Source organism: Spermophilus citellus, assembly GCF_964194105.1.
Source record: "Spermophilus citellus genome assembly, chromosome: 2".
Taxonomy (NCBI): domain Eukaryota; kingdom Metazoa; phylum Chordata; class Mammalia; order Rodentia; family Sciuridae; genus Spermophilus; species Spermophilus citellus.
Window position 1 is genome coordinate 257,239,143 of NC_138183.1, and position 19,880 is coordinate 257,259,022.

Sequence of the window (19,880 nt, forward strand, 5' to 3'; positions counted from 1 at the left end):
GGACGGACGGGCAGCCAGGGAGGGTTGGCCACAAAAGAAAACAGAATGACGAGGAAACAAACAACACAAACAGAAGAACGTGCAGTTAGCAAGAGCAGCAGCCACAAGGCAGCCTGAGTCCCGGCCTGTGCCCACCCCCGCCCTGCGCACGCGGGATGGCAGACCCACAGCTGAGGTCAGTATGGCTAGACACTCACCCGGGGACTGCTGAGTGGACTCGTGGACAGGCCTGAGGAGGCACCACTGATGGACCGAGACCTGGGGGTGGCAAAGGACAAAACAGTGACTCGGCCAGGAGGGGCTCCTGCTCCTCTCCCCAGGTGGACACCAAGGGGCCTGGAGACCCAGCCCAGAGCCCCAGGCCTTGGGGCCTGGTTCACACCTGCCAACCCTAAGAGGTCCCTGGATGCACCGCTGTGCCTAGGATCATCCTGCTGACCTCACCCATCAGCACCCAGTGTGCAGCTGGGGTCCTTGGGCTCCTCCCCACACACAGGAGCCACCAGCAGCCCAGGCCTGGCACAGGGTAAGGTGCCCAGAGGGCCTCAGCAAGGTCTGCAGGCCCCTGGGTAGATGGAGGGACGAGGGGCAAGGTGGAGGCTTGCTGTGAACTGGGTCCAGCCCCATCCTCGCCAAGCCTCCTGTTGGGTCCACTCCCCTGCCGCCTGAGCACGGACCCCAAGGCTGAGCTGTCACAGCGACGGGTGTGTGGACCACCAGCTGGGCACTAGCCCAGCCCTCCACATCCACAAATGTCCACAAGAGACGCCTGCGGCCAGCCCAGAGCCCCCCTCTTGCACCATCACTGCCCCACTTGGCTGAAGACCGGCCAGGCACAGCAGAGAGCCCATGTGTCCACCACCACAGGTGAGCAGCTGCCTGAGGGCAGGCACAGGCCTTGGCCCCACCACACCAAAAGAGAGGACAAGCAAAGGCCATCTCACCCCTGGGCAGCGGCACCTGCCGTCCTTAGAGGAGGGAAACGGGGGCAGGGGTGGCAGCCACAGGAGAGAAGAGGACAGGAAAGAGTAAAAGACCATCCCACACTCCCCCCAGTGTGCCCACTGCTGGCCAGCCCGGCTGCAAAGGGCCTCCCGGCCCATACCGAGGACTGGCTCCTAGGCTCAGGAGCTACTGAGGGCGCCAGCACCCTGGCCACCCTGGCCCTTGCCTGGCTCCCAGCTGCCCCCGGGCACCTGTGGGAAGGACCCCATGGCAGGAACCTGCAGGTCTCCCCACCTGACTGCCAAGGGAGAGGGAGGCAGCGAGACCCTCTGCCAGGAGCCTGCCTGGGCCAGCATTGGGCAAAGCCCAGGGGCAGAGAGGGAGCCCGGCCCCAAGGAGGTGTCCAGGGAGAGGGGGTGCCCTGAGGGCAGCAGCCACGAGCAAGCAAGATCAGGACCCGGGCTCCCCAGGCCAGCCAGGAGCTTGCCACCTGGCGCAAGGAGAGCAGAGGACCTGCGGCAGGGCCGGGGCTGAGCAGGCCTCCTGCCTGGCCCCTGGTCACTGAGCTACAACTGGCACGGCAGGAAAGGCGCGGTCCTGAGGACAGTGGAGGGGTGCAGGGTGAGGGAGGGGCCAGGGCACAGGCAGGCTCCACAGGGACGAGGCCCAAGGGGCCAGAGCTCTGGGAGGCAGCTCTGCAGGCAGTGCCCCCACCCAGGGTGTCAGCCACCACCTGCCAGCACAGGGGAACGGGGTGGCTGATCCCAGCCCTTATGGGATGGGCAGCAGGGCCACAGCAGCCAGTGCCAGCCAGGCCCACTGGACCAAGGCCAAGGGCCAGCAAAAGGGAGGCCTCCCTGCTGCCACGTGGGGCTCCTAGGGTGGGGAGCATAGTGGTGCCCCCCACCCTGGGCCTGTGTACGCACCGTGTGCGGTTCTTTCCCCCCGGGCTGGCCATCAGCCTTGCCCCAGCAAACCCACCCCTCCTGGGCCACAGCACAGCTGGCCCTGCTCCTTCCTTGGCTGGCTGGACATTCCATTCCCAGAGAGCAGGGGTGAGGAAGCGTCTGCAGCCCAGCCCAGCCCCGCCTCCAGGCCCTGCCTGTGCCTGCCTGGCCAGGCAGGGGCTGTGTGTCTGGGGCTGGGAGGGCGGACGGACGGGCAGGGTGTGTACCTGTCTTCTTTGCTGAATTGGGGATGGGCTTCAGCGATATCCAGGCTTTTACTGAACATTGCTTTACTACAGCAGGAACAAAGCGAGAAAACAGAGTTACTGCCGCGGCCACACGCACGCAGGTCACTGCCAGGCCCGTCTGCCGCCCGGGCCACACAGGCGAGACCTCCACACAGCCCTGAGTAGGGCATGACCTGACAACCCCAGACCAGCACACAGAGACGGCGAGAGAGGACGGGGCAGGAGCCACAGCCAGCCTGCCTGAGCAACCTGCTGGGCAGGGTGGCCAGGCCTCGCAGGATGCCCAGCCCCCACCCCAGCCCCAGGACCCCTCCAGTCCTGGCCAGTGGCCCCTGTGGCCCAGGGCCAAGAGGCCAAGCCAGAAGCTAAAGCAGGCTAGGTGTGCCAGGCCAAGAGGCCTCTGAGACCCTGGGGCAGTCCCACCCCACAGCAGCCAGGCCTGGGGGTTGGGGCAGGAGTTCAGGCCATGCAGGGTGGGAAGGGCTCAGGTTGGCCCCCAGCCTGCCCTGCAAGGCCCAGGGAAGGTGATGGCCACAAGAGCAGAAGGCATGCGCTCGGGCTGCTGGGAGGGTCCTGCAAGGAGCAGCATGCCTACAGCAAGCAGGACACCAGAGGAGACCCTGGGTGAAAGCGTGTCAAGGGGGACCCTGGCTGCCCCAGGCTGGCAGCTGGTGAACTGGAAGGAGGACCCTGAGGGCTGGCACCCTGGGGTTGAAGGTCCAGCCAGCCCTGATCCCTGGTGAGGGCCTGGAGCCAGCACTGAGGTCTGGCAGTTTATCCTGATGGCCACCCAGCTGCCTTGTGTTTCCACAGTTTCTGGCAAGTTCCTTGGTGAGGCCCTTGGCACCCCACTGCCCACTAGAGAGAGGGGGCAGTGGGGTGCTGGCCCAGACCCCAAGGCTGAACAATGACAGCCAGGGCCGATGGGACTCCAGGCCCATGTCTGTCCCACACAACTAGGACTCCCACCTGGGGAGGGAAGACTGGAGACCCCTGCACAGAGGCCACACCTAGCACCTCCTACAGCTCCGTCCCACCCAGGCAATGCAGGTTCTGGGCACCCTTTCTCCCTCCAGGGGTCCTACGGGACACACACCCACTCAGCACTCCCCCAGATTCCACATCCCTGGCCACAACACTGCCACTGGCCACCCACAGAGGGTCAAACATCAATGAGGGACAAGCCTTCTGGACTGGCAGCTTTCAACATGGCTTGATCACAGGACAGACCAGCCCAGCACAGCACAGCACAGCTCAGCCCAGTTCAACCCAGCTCAGCCCAGTTCAGTCCAGTTCAGCACAGCTCAGCACAGCCCAGCCCAGACCAGCTCAGCCCAGCCCAGCTCAGCTTAGCCTAGCCCAGCTCAGTCCAGTTCTGCTCTGCTCAGCCCAGCCCAGCCCAGCTCAGCTCAGCTCAGCTCTGCTCAGCCCAGCCCAGCCCAGCTCAGCCCAGCTCAGTCCAGTTCTGCTCAGCCCAGCCCAGCTCAGCCTAGCCCAGCTCAGTCCAGTTCTGCTCTGCTCAGCCCAGCTCAGCCCAGCCCAGCCCAGCTTAGCACAGCCCTGCTCTGCTCAGCCCAGCCCAGCCCAGTTCAACCCAGCCCAGCTCAGCTCAGCCCAGTTCTGCTCTACTCAGCTCAGCCCAACCCAGCCCAGCCCAGCCCAGCTCAGCTCAGCCCAGCTCAGCTCAGCTCAGCCCAGCTCAGCTCAGCTCAGCCCAGCCCAGCTCAGCCCAGCTCTGCTCTGCTCAGCCCAGCTCAGCCCAGTTCTGCTCTACTCAGCTCAGCCCAGCCCAGCCCAGCCCAGCCCTGCTCAGCCCAGTCCTGCTCTGCTCAGCCCTGCTCAGCCCAGCCCAGCCCAGCCCTGCTCTGCTCAGCTCTGCTCAGCTCTGCTCAGCCCTGCTCAGCCCAGCCCAGCCCAGCCCAGCCCAGCTCAGCCCAGCCCAGCCCAGCCCTGCTCTGCTCAGCCCAGCCCTGCTCTGCTCAGCCCAGTTCAGCCCTGCTCAGCCCAGTCCTGCTCTGCTCAGCCCAGCTCAGCCCAGCTCAGCACAGCCCTGCTCTGCTCAGCCCAGCTCAGCCCAGCCCAGCTCTGCTCAGCTCAGCCCAGCCCAGCTCAGCCCAGCTCTGCTCTGCTCTGCTCAGCCCAGCTCAGCCCAGCCCAGCTCTGCTCTGCTCAGCCCAGCCCAGCCCAGCTCTGCTCAGCCCAGCTCTGCTCTGCTCAGCCCTGCTCAGCTCAGCCCAGCCCAGCCCAGCCCTGCTCTGCTCAGCCCAGTTCAGCCCAGCCCAGCCCAGCCCTGCTCTGCTCAGCCCAGTTCAGCCCTGCTCAGCCCAGTCCTGCTCTGCTCAGCCCAGCTCAGCACAGCCCTGCTCTGCTCAGCCCAGCTCAGCTCTGCTCAGCCCAGCTCAGCCCAGCCCAGTCCAGCCCAGCCCAGCTCAGCCCAGCCCAGCTCAGCCCAGCTCAGCCCAGCCCAGCTCTGCTCAGCCCAGCCCTGCTCTGCTCAGCCCAGCCCAGCCCAGCCCTGCTCTGCTCAACCCAGTTCAGCCCTGCTCAGTCCAGTCCTGCTCTGCTCAGCCCAGCTCAGCCCAGCCCTGCTCTCCTCTGCTCAGCTTAGCCCAGCCCAGTCCAGCTTAGCCCAGTTCAAATCAACCCAGCTCAGTCAGCCAAGTCAGCCCAGCCCAGCTCAGCTCTGCCTGGTCCAGCCCAGTTCAGCTGAGCCCATCTCAGCCCAGTTCAGATCAGTCCAGCACAGCTTAGTCCAGTCCAGCCTAGCACAGCTCAGCCCAGTGAAGCCCACCCAGCTCAGCTCAGCCCAGCCCCTCAGCCCAGTCCAGCCCAGCCACGCTGAGTCCAGCTCAGCTCAGCCTAGCTCAGCCCAGCATAGCCTAGTCCATTTCAGTCCAGCTCAGCCTGTGCGGTCCTGCTAGCAACCCCAGCACCGTGCAGTTCTGATCAGCCAGTGGCCTTGGCCCAGATCTCAGGACCAGTGGGAAGAGACGAGGCCAGGTCTAGAGCAGCCTAGGAGGGTGCTGCCTTGGTGTGGCACCCTAGGGCAGGCACGCACCTCTGGCCATGCTGGGCCATCTCAATGGCTCGCCGCGCAGGCACCGGGGAGCCGCCATCTGTCACGCTGAGCACCTCCATGGACTTGCGCTCGGGCCGCCGCTTGCCGTGCCGGTTCAACATCGGGGAGTCCACACGCTTCCGGGGAGGGTCTGTGTGCAGACAGGGGTCAGCCCTGGCTGCCAGCAGGCCCCAGGACTCAGCATGGGCTGGAGGCCTCATACCTATCTCATTCCTGGGGGGTAGGTCCTCATCCTCATGGCTGGGGTACCGTTCTTTCCGGTCCAGGAGGAGGAAATAAATCATCTTTTCCTGGTTCTCCCTGTTTTCGGCGAGAGGCACCAGGAGGGTTGGCTCCCAAACACTCCTGGATAGTGTGCCTGCCCGTGGTCCAGGAGGACTCTGCCTCTGGCCGCCTTCCCCAAAGCTGCCAGAGCTGGAGCGTGGAGCCCATGGCCAAGCCAGCCCCTCCTGCCCACCCAGGACATACTCCTCAGAGAGCAGGTCCTGCAGCAGCTTGTTGCGGTCTCGGAAGCAGCCCAGGGAGTGCATGCTGTCCAGCACGTCGGGGTCGATGTCCTCCAGGCTGGGCAGTGAACGGATCTGCACCTTTCGGGGGATGGGCTGCTCTGGCTCAGGCTCATTTTTGCCTCCTCTGTGGACAACACAGCACCAGGGGTCACTCACTCCAGCTGGCCCGAGGCTACTCCACCCACCCTAAGGTGGCCAGGAGGGTGGGAGGCCCGCCCTCATCTGGGCCCCTGAGTCCTGTTGCTGTCTCTATGACCAGCCCCTGCAGGCCTCCTGCGTCCTGCCACACCAGCACAGGACAGCTGACAGCAAGGCTGGGGCAGCCCATGCTGGCCAGTGCCCTCCCCCCTCCTCACAGGCCCTCCAGGCCACAGCAACAGGCAAAGCGGGCATTAGTGGTCAGAGAAGCTACTTACATATACCATATGTGTTTCTGAATGTGCTCTAGCTACAAGGAAAGAGAGAAAGGGAGTTAGTACGGGGGCGCCCACGTTAGGAGGCAGGGAGAGCAGGAGCGGGGAGGCAGGGCGGGGCCCAGGCCAGCACCCCTGCCCTGCCTCCCCAGGTACAGACAACCAGGGGAGGGGGCTGGGAGGGTGGGGCAGGGGCAGGGCCTGGGAGGAGGGAGGTAGAGGAGCCAGCAGAGCCCTCCAGGCAACTGCCTAGGCCAGGTTCTCCTGGATCCCCAGGGCAGAGAGGGAAAGCAGCCCAAGCCAGGAGGGCCAGGTGGCAGGGAGGGCTGGTGCAGTGTGGTCAGGAGGCCAGGCAGCCCCACTACAGCCCTTCTCCACAGATTCAGTGACAGCTTGCTTGGGGGAGAGAGACAGTTCCTCCTCCTGGAAAGGCCAGCCCAGAGGGCACTTGCTCCTCTCCATGGGCAATGGCCGTCCTGCCAGGAGGGCCCCTCGCCTGATGCAGCCACCTTCAGGGAAGGCCTCACTCTGCCCAGGGGCTTCCCCAGGACACCAGAGGCAGGACAGCAGTTAGGGAGATGCCCAGCGTGGTCACCAGCATTTCCCTGTCACACAGGCACAGACCTGCCACCCACTTGAGCACTTGGGCATGCCCACGCACACCCAGGCAAAACGGCCCTGACGCACTCACATCTGTGCACACACCCACTTCTGTATAATCCCACACCTGGGCACACAGCCGGGCACACAGCCGAGCACACATCTCTGCACAGGCTCTCTCATATCTGTACACGCACACTCATACACACTCATACACCCGAGCACACCCATCTGGCATGTGTTCTCCCATCCTATGCACAAGGACCCTGGCTCACACTGACCCACACCTGGCACACACACCCTGAACGTGCACACCCCTGGCACACTCCCACACCTGTGCACACACACTTGCATGCACCCTTCCACAACTGGGCACACCCACCCCTGGCACATGCTGTCCCACACCTGTGCACACTCACTCCCACCCCTGAGCACACATGCTCCTGGCACACAATCCTGGAACACTCACTCCCACACCTGTGCACACACCCATGGCACACGCTCTTCCACACCTGGGCACACAAACCCTGGCACACCTGACCCACACCTGGCACACACCCCTGGCACACACACTCCCCCACCTGTGCACATACCTTGGCACACGCTTTCCCACACCTGGGCACACAAAACCTGGCACACCTGACCCACACATGGCACCCGGCACACTAACTCCCACAGCTGGCTCACACACTCCTGGCACACTCACTCCCACCCCTGGCACACATGCCCAAGCGTCCACACACCTGGGCACATCACTGGTCCCCAGAGCACATGCCCAAGCACTGGTGCGGTCACCCATGCACCCTGAGGAGCCCAGCCCCCTGGTGACTCCTCGGCCCAGCAGACCACCGGCAAGGGGCGGGGGCTGCGCAGGGGCGGGCCCCCAGGCGAGGTCCCGGAGGGCAGGACGCACCGTGAGGCGCCGCGCCGCGTCCACCTCGATCATGCCGCGCAGCAGGCTCTGGCAGTCGGGCGGGATGAAGTGCGGCATGTGGAACACCCCGCGCTTGACCTTCTCCAGCAGCTGCCGCAGGTTGTCGTCGTCGAAGGGCAGCGCCCCCTGTGGGCAGGCAGGCTCGGTCACGGCGGCCCGCGGGCACGGGGCGGGGCGGGGGCGGGGCGGGCGCTCACCACCAGCAGGGCGAAGAGGATCACGCCGCAGCTCCACACGTCCGCCTTGCGGCCGTCGTACTTCTCCCCCTGCGGGCGGAGGGCAGCGGGTCGGCGGGGGCAGGGCTGGGGTGGCGCGGGCCAGGCCCGGCCGGGCGGAGGCGCTCCCACCTACCCACCGGCCCCTTCCACCACCGGCTGCAGCGCGAACTTACCCGGATCACCTCCGGGCAGGCATAGTGGGGGGATCTGAGGACAAAAGTGGTGGGTCAGCGAGCGGAGGCCACGACCTGCCGTCCAGGCCCCGCCCCGCCCAGAGGCATTCCCCTCCAGCCCGGGCCTGGGAGGGTGCCCAGCGGGCCCCTGGCTCCCAAGGAGGCTCCCACGACCTAAATCCCCACATGCTCTGCGGGAGCTGAGGCCTGGAGCCCAGAACCACTCCCCCACCGCAGACAGAGACGCAGGGGCACCACTCACCCGCAGCTGGTCTCCAGGAGGCTGTCCCCCACCTGCAGGGACGCCATGCCGAAGTCTGCGATCCGGATGTTGTTCTTCTCGTCCAGCAGCAGGTTCTCTGGCTTCAGGTCCCTGTGGCTGGGGAGGGAGGCCCGGGCTTGGCTCGCCAAGGTCCCACACCCTCCACTGGGCTTCACAGACAGCCCTTGACCAACTGCAGCCCTCCCTCAAACCCCCATCCTGAGCTGGACCAACAGTGGCCAATGCCAACCCGCGGGCCTGAGAGAAGGGGAGGTATCCTGGCCCAGCGTGCTGGGGTCCCGACAGTGGCTCTGAGCGCCCTGGGAAGTGCCCCAGGGAGCTGTGTGGACACTGGCCTCGGGCTGGGGCCGCACCATATGGAGTGACTGTGGCAGAAGTCCAGCGCGGAGATGATCTGCCGGAAGAACTTGCGGGCCTCCTTGGGGGTCAGCCTCCCCTTCTTCACCAGGTAGTCGAACAGCTCCCCCCCGGACACGTGTTCTAGCACCAGGTATCTGCGGGACAGGGGGCATCAGCAGCCGCACTGCCACATCCTGGCACGCACACCCTGGCCCTCTTGCGCAAGCCTAGGGAGCCCAGGGTCTGGGTGGAGGACAGGCTGGGTCTCTGGTGGACCTCGAAGCAGTGCAGGTGGGCTGGGCTCTGAGGGGGTGGTGCACGGGCGCTGCCCTGTCCCACCCTTCACACCTCAGTGGCCCCCATGCAGTGGGGAGGGCTGCTCAGTGCTGCCCCAGGGGTGGGGCCATGGACCAGTAGCTGCTGTGCAGAGGGGGCAGGGCTGAGGTCATGGGATGCCTGAGGAGACAGGGATCAGTGAGGGGGCACTAGGTTCAGCAGGTGGCCAGCACTGCCTCCCCATGGAGGGGGCTGTCCCATGCTCCTCTGAGCATGGCAGAACTTGCTCGGACTGGCACAGCTTGACGCTCCTCTCCCTGCCTCAGGCACTTAGCCACAGGGTAGAGCCCGAGAGGCTGGCTTCTTGATGGGGGCAGCAGGGGCCACGGGCAGTTGGACTCTGGTGTTTGGTGACCTCAGGGGAGCAGCTGCAGTCCTACTCAGACTGGGGAGGGGCTCAGAACATGCTGTGTAGAGGCCCTTGAGGTGGGGCCTGGGTGTAACTTCAGGGACATGGGGCAGGTGAACAGATGGGGACAGCACAGAAGCGGGAGACACCCCCAAGTGGGTATGGGGCAGTGGCACCAAGGACAGGCTCAGCCTGGCGGCAGGAGGACCTGTCTGCACTGAGAAGGCGGACGTGTGGGCACTGGGTGGGACTCTGGGCAGGAAGGCTGGTCTGGGGAGTTGGCAGCATGCGGGGCAGGGCCCAAGCACTGGCCACATGGTGCTCCGCAGGGCCTCAGAACAGCGACCCAGGTGAGCTTGGGGGTCCCTGGGAGCACACCTGGCTTCTCTGGCCTCCCCCTGGGCTCCTCCTTTCCCTGTCCTCTGTCTCTGGCCAGGCAGTGTCCCACCTGCTCTCCCCCACCCTTCTCCCTGCTGGGAAGCCTCTCCAGAGTTACCGTCCCATGCAGGCACCCGGCTCAGGCTTCCATAGGAACCCAGCAGAGGTGGGAGCCCAGGAGGAGTCCTGTGCCACAAGGACGTGAGCCTGGCCTGCCCCAACCCTGCCTGTGCCCCCACCTGCCCCCACCCTGGTAGGTCAGAGAGGGCAGAAGGACGAGGTGCAGCTGTCACCCCTGCTGGGCCCCTTGGCAGCCCCCCACATGGGTGAGAGGTCCAGGTGCACTCTGCCACAGCTTCCAGGTCTGTGGTGACAGACCCCACCCACTATATCCCATCCTCGACTGAGAGGGGCCCTTGGCTCTCCTGCCACCAGGTAAACACTCAGAGTTGGCCAGCAGTGCACTGTCCCGATCAGAGATGAGGAAATGGGGTCGAGAGAGCTCAGCAGCTTGCCCAGGACAGCATGATACTGCGTCTGCAGCAAGCCCTGGAGAGGTGGGCAGTGGGGAGGGGCTCCAGGCTTCAGGACGTCCAGCACCCTTCTGCATGCACCCCTTACCTGGCCCAGACCAGCACATGGAGCTCTGCAGGCAAGCTCAGTGAGGCCAGGCATGGTCTATGCAGTGGACAGGGGAGCTGGGAGTCCCACCTAGGTATGCCAGGGTGAGAGGCTTTGTGGCCACCATGGTGGTGACAAAGGTCAGCCAGCTAGGGACCCCAGGTCCCTTGAGGGAGACTGGTAGGTGGAAGGCCCAGTGCGGGTAGGGAGCTGTGGCCACCCTGGCAGAGGAACCACAAGGCTCAAGGGCCACTGTTAGGAGGGTCCAAGTGCTCCTGCCCAACCCCTGCCCCTTTTCCAGAAAGTTTGTTCCAACCCCACAATGGCCTCAAGTTGATGGTTCTATGAGCCCCATGGGTCTGGTTGAGAAGCAATGGTCTCTGTGGCCTGAGACAAGGCTCTTCCACTGCCCACCAGAACACCCACAGAGAGATCACAGAGGGTGTGGAAAGAGCCTGTGCTGCCAGCCACATGGCCTCTCCACAACCCATCCAGCCCACACTGCAGCCAGCACCCCATCACACAGCGCTCCAATCCAGCCAGCACTGCACTCCACCCCAGCACTGCACTCCAGCCCACTACTCCACTCCAGCCTGAGCTCCAGTCCAGCCAGCACTCCACTCCAGCCCATCACTCCACTCCAGCCAGCTCTGTACTCCAGCCAGCACTGCACTCCACCACAGCACTGCACTCCAGCCAGCACTCCACTCCAGCCCAGTACTCCACTGCACCCGAGATCCAGGCCAGCCAGCACTGCACTCCAGCCAGCACTTCACTCCAGCCCAGCACTGCACTATGCCACATCACTGAACTCCAGCCAGCACTCCACTCCACCACAGCACTCCACTCCGGCCAGCTCTGCACTCCAGCCAGCACTGCACTCCAGCCCAACACTCCACTCCAGCCAGCTCTGTACTCTAGCCCAATACTCCACTCCAGCCAGCTCTGTACTCCAGCCAGCACTGCACTCAACCACAACACTGCACTCCAGCCCAACAATCCACTCCAGCCCAGCACTGCACTCCAGCCCTGCACTGCACTCCAGCCCTGCACTGCACTCCAGCCCAGCACTGCACTCCAGCCAGAACTCAACTAGAGCACAACACTCCAACCAGCACTGCACTCCAGCCAGCACTGCACTCCACCACAGCACTGCACTCCAGCCAGCACTGCACTCCACCACAGCACTGCACTCCAGCCAGCACTACACTCCAGACCTACACTGCATTCCAGCCTGAGCTCCACTCTAGCCAGCACTGCATTCCATTCAGCACTGCACTCCAGCCCGAGGCCCAGTCCAGCCAGTGATCCACTCAAGCTCAGCACTCCACTCCAGCCAGCACTGCACTCCACCACAACACTGCACTCCACCACAGAACTGCACTCCAGCCAGCACTGCACTCCAGCCCAGCACTCCACTCCACGATAGCACTGCACTCAAGCCAGCACTCCACTCCAGCCCAGCACTCCACTCCAACCAGCACTGCACTCCAGCCAGCACTGCACTCCAGCCCATCACTCCATTCCAGGGAGCCTCTGTACTCCAGCCAGCACTGCACTCAACCACAACACTGCACTCCAACCTAACATTCCGGTCAAGCCCTGCACTGCACTCCAGCCAGCACTCTAATCCAGCCCCACACTCCACTAGAGCACAACACTCCACTCCAACCAGCACTGCACTCTAGCCAGCACTGCACTCCAACACAGCACTGCACTCCAGCAAGCACTACACTCCAGACTTGCACTGCATTCCAGCCTGAGCTCCACTCTAGCCAGCACTGTACTCCACCTCATCACAGCACTCCAGCCTGAGGTCCAGTCCAGCCAGCCCTCCATTCAAGCCCAGCACTCCACTCCAGCCAGCACTGCACTCCACCACAGCACTGCACTCCAGCCAGCACTGCATTGAAGCCCAACACTCCACTCCAGCCAGCTCTGTACTCCAGCCAGCACTGAATTCAACTAAAACACTGCAATCCAGTCCAACACTCCACTGCACTCCAGACCTGCACAGCATTCCAGCCCAGCACTGCACTCCAGCCAGCACTCAACTCCAGCCCACTCTGTAATCCAGCCAGCACTGCACTCAACCACAGCAATACACTCCAGCCAGCACTACACTCCATCCAGCACTGCACTCCAGCCCAGCACTGCACTCCACCACAGCATGGCTCTCCAGCCAGCATAGCACTCCAGCCTAACACGGCACTCCAGCCAGCACTGCATTCCAGCCAGAACTGCACTCCACCAAATCACTACACTGCACCACAGCACTGCATTCCAGCCAGCACTGCACTTCAGCCCTGGACTCCAGTCCAATGAGCACTGCAGTCTGGCCCAGCACTCACTCCGGCCCTGCACTTCACTCCAGCCAAGACTCCACTCCAGCACAAAACTCCACTCCAGCCCAACACTGCATTCCAGCCAAACACTCCATTCCAGCCCAACACTGCATTCCAGCCAGCACTACACTCCAGCCAGCACTACACTCCACCCAGCACTACACTCCAGCCCAACACTCCACTCCAGCAAAACCCTCCACTCCAACCAGCACTGCACACCAGCCAAACACTCCACTCCAGCCCAACACTCCACTCCAGCCCAACACTGCATTCCAGCCAAACACTCCATTCCAGCCCAACACTGCATTCCAGCCAGCACTACACTCCACCCAGCACTACACTCCAGCCCAACACTCCACTCCAGCAAAACCCTCCACTCCAACCAGCACTGCACACCAGCCAAACACTCCACTCCAGCCCAACACTCCACTCCGGCCCAACACTCCACTCCAGCCCAGCACTCCACTCCAGCCCAACACTCCAGTCCAGCCAGCACTCCACTCCAGCCCAATACTGCACTCCAGCCCAACACTCCACTCCAGCCCAACACTCCACTCCAGCCCAGCACTCCACTCCAGCCAGCACTACACGCCAGCCCAACACTCCACTCCAGCCAGCACTCCACTCCAGTCAGCACTGAACTCCAGCCCAACACTGCACTCCAGCCCAACACTGCACTCCAGCCAGCACTCCACTCCAGTCAGCACTGAACTCCAGCCCAACACTGCACTCCAGCCCAACACTGCACTCCAGCCAGCACTCCACTCCAGCCCAACACTGCACTCCAGCCCAACACTGCACTCCAGCCAGCACTCCACTCCAGCCCAACACTGCACTCCAGCCCAACACTGCACTCCAGCCCAACACTGCACTCCAGCCAGCACTCCACTCCAGCCCAGCACTGCACTCCAGCCCAGCACTGCACTCCAGCCCAGCACTGCACTCCAGCCAGCACTCCACTCCAGCCCAACACTGCACTCCAGCCCAACACTGCACTCCAGCCAGCACTCCACTCCAGCCCAGCACTGCACTCCAGCCAGCACTCCACTCCAGCCCAACACTGCACTCCAGCCCAACACTGCACTCCAGCCCAACACTGCACTCCAGCCAGCACTCCACTCCAGCCCAGCACTGCACTCCAGCCCAACACTGCACTCCAGCCCAACACTGCACTCCAGCCAGCACTCCACTCCAGCCCAGCACTGCACTCCAGCCCAACACTGCACTCCAGCCCAACACTGCACTCCAGCCAGCACTCCACTCCAGCCCAGCACTGCACTCCAGCCCAACACTCCACTCCAGCCCAACACTGCACTCCAGCCCAACACTGCACTCCAGCCAGCACTCCACTCCAGCCCAACACTCCACTCCAGCCCAGTACTCCTCTCCAGCCCAACACTCCACTCCAGCCCAGTACTCCTCTCCAGCCCAGCACTGCACTCCAACCAGCACTCCACTCCAGCCCAACACTCCACTCCAGCCAGCACTCCACTCCAGCCAGCACTGCACTCCAGCCCATCACTCCACTCCAGCCCAACACTGCACTCCAGCCCAACACTGCACTCCAGCCCAACACTGCACTCCAGCCAGCACTCCACTCCAGCCCAACACTCCACTCCAGCCCAGCACTCCTCTCCAGCCCAGCACTGCACTCCAACCAGCACTGCACTCCAGCCCAGCACTCCACTCTATCCAATACTCCACTCCAGCCCAACAGTGCACTCCAGCCAGCACTCCACTCCCGCCCAGCACTCCTCTCCAGCCCAGCACTGCACTCCAACCAGCACTCCACTCCAGCCCAACACTCCACTCCAGCCAGCACTCCAATCCAGCCCAGTACTCCTCTCCAGCCCAGCACTCCAGCCCAGCAATACCTACAAATATTTTTTGTTCTCATAGACGTCATGCAGCTTCAGGACATGTGGGTGTTCGATGAGTTTCAGGATGGCGATCTCGCGCTCCACCTGCCAAGTGGACGATTATCAGGCCACCTTCAAAGCCAGGGCTTGACCAGCAGCTCTCCTCACCAGAGCACTGCCTGTCCACTCACTATCTGACCTTGCTTTGGGGGTAGTAGCCTAGGGAAAAGGGTGCCCTTGGCCTGGTCCCCACTGCATGTGGCTATGACTTGCTCCAGGCGAGCCCGGGGTGAGCAGCCAGGACAGACCTACCTGGGCAGCTGTAGCCTGGGCAGGGCTGCAGGTGGGTGCGCAGCCAGCTGTGTGCAAGCTCATGTATACATGTGCAGCACAGCAGGCTGTGAGAAGAATGTCCTGGCTTCCCCCACCCCTTCACGGGGAGCCCAGAGCCTGTCCCAGGGCCCAGAGAGGTCAGAAGTGGCCCCTGAGAGCATGGTGGACAGAGGACACCACAGGCCTGCGTCTGAGAGGCAGGCAGGGCCTCACCCTCCTCTACATCTGCTCTGCCCTGCAGAAGCTGGCAGAGAGGAGTCACCCAGGCAGGAGGGTGGCAGCTCAGTGCCCCTCATTGCACCTGCCCCTGGTCCCCCCATGGTGCCAGGCCTCCTCCCCACACTTTGGCCTCCTGCCACTGGGCTCTTTGCTTCCCACTCACGTGTCCCAGATTCAGCACTCATCCTGAGCCCCACTTGAGCTGGGTGCTGCCTTTGCCCTGGCCCCCCTGAGCCTCAGCTGCACCCCACGGCAGAGTCAGAGGTCAGCTCCCAACCCCTCAAGTCTCCAGTCCACCCAAGCTGCTGTCCTGCCCCTTACAGCTGCGCAACTCTCCACCGGGTGCTTGGTTTTCCCAATCCAGTGTCTGAACCCATCCCTGCCTCCAGCAGCCACGCATCCTTAAAACTATAACGTCAACAGTCCCTAAATCCCCCTGGGTCTCGGTCACTTTCATCCTGGCCATTGCTCCCAACCCTAACCTAAGCCCTGTCCTTGTCACCTGTCTTGGCTTCCACCACCAGGCCTGGTCCAGGCCAGCTCTGCCCTGCAGAGATGCCCCCAGGCCCTGTGCACCTGCGTGGCCAGAACAGCAGACACCTTGGAGGATGAGGGATTGAACGAGGACACCATCAGAGCTGTCCAGCACCCAGGCGGGGACTCGGCCTCAGCCCTGCTGAAGGGGACTCTTTTGGCCATTGCAGCAACCCCAGCCCGTCCCATACCCATATGGTGGAAACAGGGTCTCGGGGCCTCTGACCCACCAAAGTCAGGCCTCATAATGCCCCAAGGATTCAGTAGCCCACTGAGGGCTGGACAGACCCCAGGAGCCTCCTACCCACGGAGCTGCACTAGTCCCAGTGACCAGACTCCAGCACATGAGCCCCGCCCCCAGCCTGGTCTTGATGTGGGGAGGGGCTCCTCAGGGACAGGTCTCCTCTGTTCTAACTGGGGAAACAGGTGCAGTAGGTGGGAACACCAGGGAGGTCTGTCTGCTAGGGGCCTGTCCTTCAGGCCAGGGAAGCCACTTGCTGTGGCCAGGAGGAGTGGGCAGAGGGGAGGAGGAGGTCCTGGGGCGCCTGTCCCCATCCAGAGGGACTGCAGAGGCCCCGCCCCCACCCCACCCAGCTAGCTCACCTTCATCAGCACAGACTCGCTCAGCTTCTCACGGTTGACGATTTTGATGGCGACTTTCTGGCACGTGACACAGTGGATTCCCAGCTTCACAAGGCCTGCAGGAGAGAGAGGACCAGGCTCAGCCACTCAGGGCTACGCGGCACCCTGCACCTGGCCAGCAGGGACGCACCATTCCCACTGGGCTCCTCGCTTAGGGTCTGCACCCTGTCCCTCCCTCCCAGAGCACCCGAGCCTGCTGGGCTCCACGGTCACCGTCTGCCCAGGGGTCCCTCGGTTACTGGCAGAACAGCTCCATGGAAAGGTGGCACGCTGCCCCCCAAAGCCCACTCCTCCCTGAGCCTTGGTCACCGTGAACCCTCATCCTTCCACAGGGGAAGGCCATCCCAGTTGGGAGCCCACAGACCTGTGCCTGAGGCCACATCACTCTTGCCCCAGGACACCAGGACAGGCCCAGGCCCACTCCCCAGGCAGCTCCACCCAGCCTCCTGTGGCCCAAGACCCTCCTCCCTGGAGCCCTGGGGACGGGTGCTCAAGCCACCTCTACTCATCATGTCCATGGAGCCCTGGTCTCCCACCCCACCCTGCCATGTCAACTGCCCAGCTGCCCCCGGCCAGGTATGGTCTTTCCCCAGCTCCCCTAGCCTGTGGGCAGGCTGGCGTGTGCACACGTGTGTGCCGCTTTTCCTGTTTGTAAGAGCCCTTTGTCTCAGGTGGGAAATCAAGCTTTTGTGTGTCACATGGTTTGGAAACATTCCCCTGGCCCTGGCCCTGGTCTCAGCTTGTCCTCTGGAGCCCAGATCTTCACCACCAATCACATCCTGCAGGACAGGCTCTATGCCTGTGAGTCTGGCATCACAGTCCCTGCCTCTGGTAGTGATGGTGGCCCTGCTTTCTGCAGGTCATCAGCTCCCACAGATCCCAGGGAACCCTGCCACCTCCCCTAGCCTGTGTCCCAGGCTGGGCACAGGTGCCTCCTCCAGGCCTGGCCCAGAGGTCCCAAGATAGGCTGACACTTCCCTGGCCAGCCTGCGGGGAGCAGGGCCAGGGGACCCTGGGTGTCTGCGAGCTTCCCTAGGCAGGAGCAGCCGCTGCCCTCCGCGGGGTGTGCTCTGAGGAACGCCAGCCCAGGCCTGGTGCAGGCTCCCGGGCCTCGCCAGCTGCCTGTGGTTCCCGCTCAGATGGGAACGCAGAGCCCAGCAGGAACGGCGTCCACAGCTCTGCCCATCCATCGTTCAGAGCCACCTTGGCAAGCGCTGCAGCTGACCCAGGGCTGGCAGTGGCTCCTCCGCACAGCAGTCAGGACAGGGGTGCCCCCCACACTGGGAGCTCTCCCCAACAGACACGAGACTCTCTGCACGTGGCCAGGGTGCAGCAGGTCAAACAAGGTCCAGCAGGTCCCCACATGAGCTGGAGGCTCAGGAGACCCAGGGAACAGCCAGGAGGTACAAGAGCCCCACACAGGAGAGGCTCCTGCAGTCCGCAAGGCCACACCTCGGAGCACCGCCCAGACAGAGACAAGGCCAGAGGCACAAGGGCCACAAGAAGTGGGAGATCGGCCCAGCTCCTGGAACTTCCTGTCCCATCAAGCCAAACCCTGAGACCCCAAAGACAGAACGCAGCCCTGTGTTCCCCAGATCTAATGAGAGCAGGACCAGTGGGACGGGAGGGGCAGACAGCAGACCGTCCCAGGGCAGGAGGGTGCAGCCTCGGCCTGGCTCTGCACAGCTCAGGGAGAACGGACGTGAATGTCCCAAAGGGGACGAGTCTTGCCTTCACAGCACAGCAGCCAAGGTCCCAGCAGCCCTGAAGACACAGTGTTACAAACATGATATCAGGGACTACAGGTGGACACTACTGGCTGACCTCAGGGGAGATGCTGGTCTCAGAGCTCAGGGCCCCATACAGGGACAGCACACATACTGACACATGCATGTACACACGCATGCATAAACACGTACACACACATACACATACTTGTACATGCATCACACGTCTGCACCCATGCACACACGTGCACACGCCTACACATGTGCACACACACCCACACGCATGGGCAACCTCAGATGATGGGGCTACATGATGTGTGTGGGAAACGCGGTCCTGCTTAGGAAACAGGAAGTGGGCATGGACGGCAGAGCACCTGACAGCAGCCAAGGACCAAAGTCCCAGAAGTCGGACATAAAAAGGGTGCAGCCACTGCCCCCCCCCACCAGTTGTGCCCCCAAGATCTGCTGGGCATGGCCTGGGCTCCACCCCGCCTCCAGGAGGGGAGATTCTGGCATCAAGGGTCCAGCTGGGAGGACCAAGGGCCACCCAAACAAGAGGCTCCTGCCAGGTGCAAGGCCTTCCTCCTGGCCTCCTGTGGGCAGTGCCGTCCAGCCCAGTGACAACAGGCACAGAAGCCACCACTGCTCAGACCCTCCGGCCTTAGGACGCAGCCCCGGGTAGGGAAGCCATGCTGGTGTCCTTGATCCCTGCCTCTCCCTCCGTCTCCACCTCCTTTCACTAGTTTCCCTCTGACCACAACGTCCTTCCCTACTACTGAGAACTCCTGCCCACTCCGTAAAGCCCAGCAGGCAGGTGCCCCTCCTGGGTGCCCTCGGGAGAGAATCAGCCCCATGTCCTCCTCTCCCACAGCCCCAGGGGCCCCTAGGGCTGGGTGTCTGGGCGCCCAGGTGCTTGGCCACCTCCCTGGTGGCAGAGTGGCGAGCGAGCCCTCGGGAGCCCTCCGGTCCTGAGGTCCAAGCCCTGCAGCCCCTGGGACTGTGGGCCGGGCGGCTACTGGGGGAAGCCCAGGATCATCCTGAATCGCCCAGCCCTCTCACTCGCTGGGGCTTATTTTCCAATTGTGACTTTATCTCTAATTACTGTCTTTACACACTCCAGGCTAGCTCAAGACGAAAGTGCACGTGTCACAGATAATTGCATGGGTGGGACCCAAGCCGAGGAACCTCCAGCTCCCACCACCGTGTCTGCGGGAGGCAGGGGCAGGGAGGGTGCAGGGCTGCCGGAGCCCTCGGAGCCCTCGGCAGTGAAGGGCTGCCGGCATCCTGGGCCCTGGGGCCACAGTGAGGACCTGGGCCCCGTGGGGCTGTCCCACCGCCGGCACCGGGAGCTCCTGACCTCGGGGCAGGTCCTGCCCAGACCCTGTCCTGCTGCTCCTTGGTGTGAGTGGGGTCCCCCAGGCACGTGACAGTGCTGGCAACGGGTTCCTGGAGGGTGGGGAGGCAGTGGACACGTGGGCCCTAGGCTGCAGCACAAGCCACCTGACACCAAGGCACCTGAAGGCAGGAGGACCCATCTCAAAGTGGCCAGTAGGCAGGGGACGCAGGGCCTGGGCCCATCCTGTGGCCCTCCTCAGTGAGTCCTGGCCCCTGGCCAGCTGTCCTCACTACATCCCAAGTGGGTCATGAGGCTGCAGGACTCTGGGACCAGCTAGAGGCCACACACCTCTCATGACATCCCTGTGTCCAACCTCCTGTTGGTCTCCCCACACGGGCTTAAGCATTGGGAGATGGACGCTGGAGAGCACTGTGGCTATAGATCCATCTGCCCCTCTATCATCACCCTGTCCCCAGGGGTCACCCTCCTCAGGGACTGGGCCTCACAGGAAGA

At 63.5% G+C, this 19,880-nt stretch overlaps 1 protein-coding gene across 1 annotated transcript in view; it reads right to left on the reverse strand.

Moving 5' to 3' along the window:
• The window catches only part of BRSK2 (BR serine/threonine kinase 2), a 54,860-nt gene that overhangs the window by 11,303 nt on the left and 23,677 nt on the right, over nt 1-19,880 (reverse strand). Inside the window, exons 2-14 of the mRNA XM_081278552.1 lie at nt 16,266-16,360; nt 14,596-14,681; nt 8,703-8,843; nt 8,329-8,445; nt 8,067-8,100; nt 7,873-7,941; nt 7,655-7,801; nt 6,145-6,176; nt 5,688-5,852; nt 5,422-5,519; nt 5,199-5,349; nt 2,120-2,185; nt 198-258 (exon numbers count right to left, since the gene is read on the reverse strand). Of these exons, the coding sequence (XP_081134678.1) occupies nt 198-258; nt 2,120-2,185; nt 5,199-5,349; nt 5,422-5,519; nt 5,688-5,852; nt 6,145-6,176; nt 7,655-7,801; nt 7,873-7,941; nt 8,067-8,100; nt 8,329-8,445; nt 8,703-8,843; nt 14,596-14,681; nt 16,266-16,360 (1,262 nt within the window). The remainder of the gene's footprint in view (nt 1-197; nt 259-2,119; nt 2,186-5,198; nt 5,350-5,421; nt 5,520-5,687; nt 5,853-6,144; nt 6,177-7,654; nt 7,802-7,872; nt 7,942-8,066; nt 8,101-8,328; nt 8,446-8,702; nt 8,844-14,595; nt 14,682-16,265; nt 16,361-19,880) is intronic.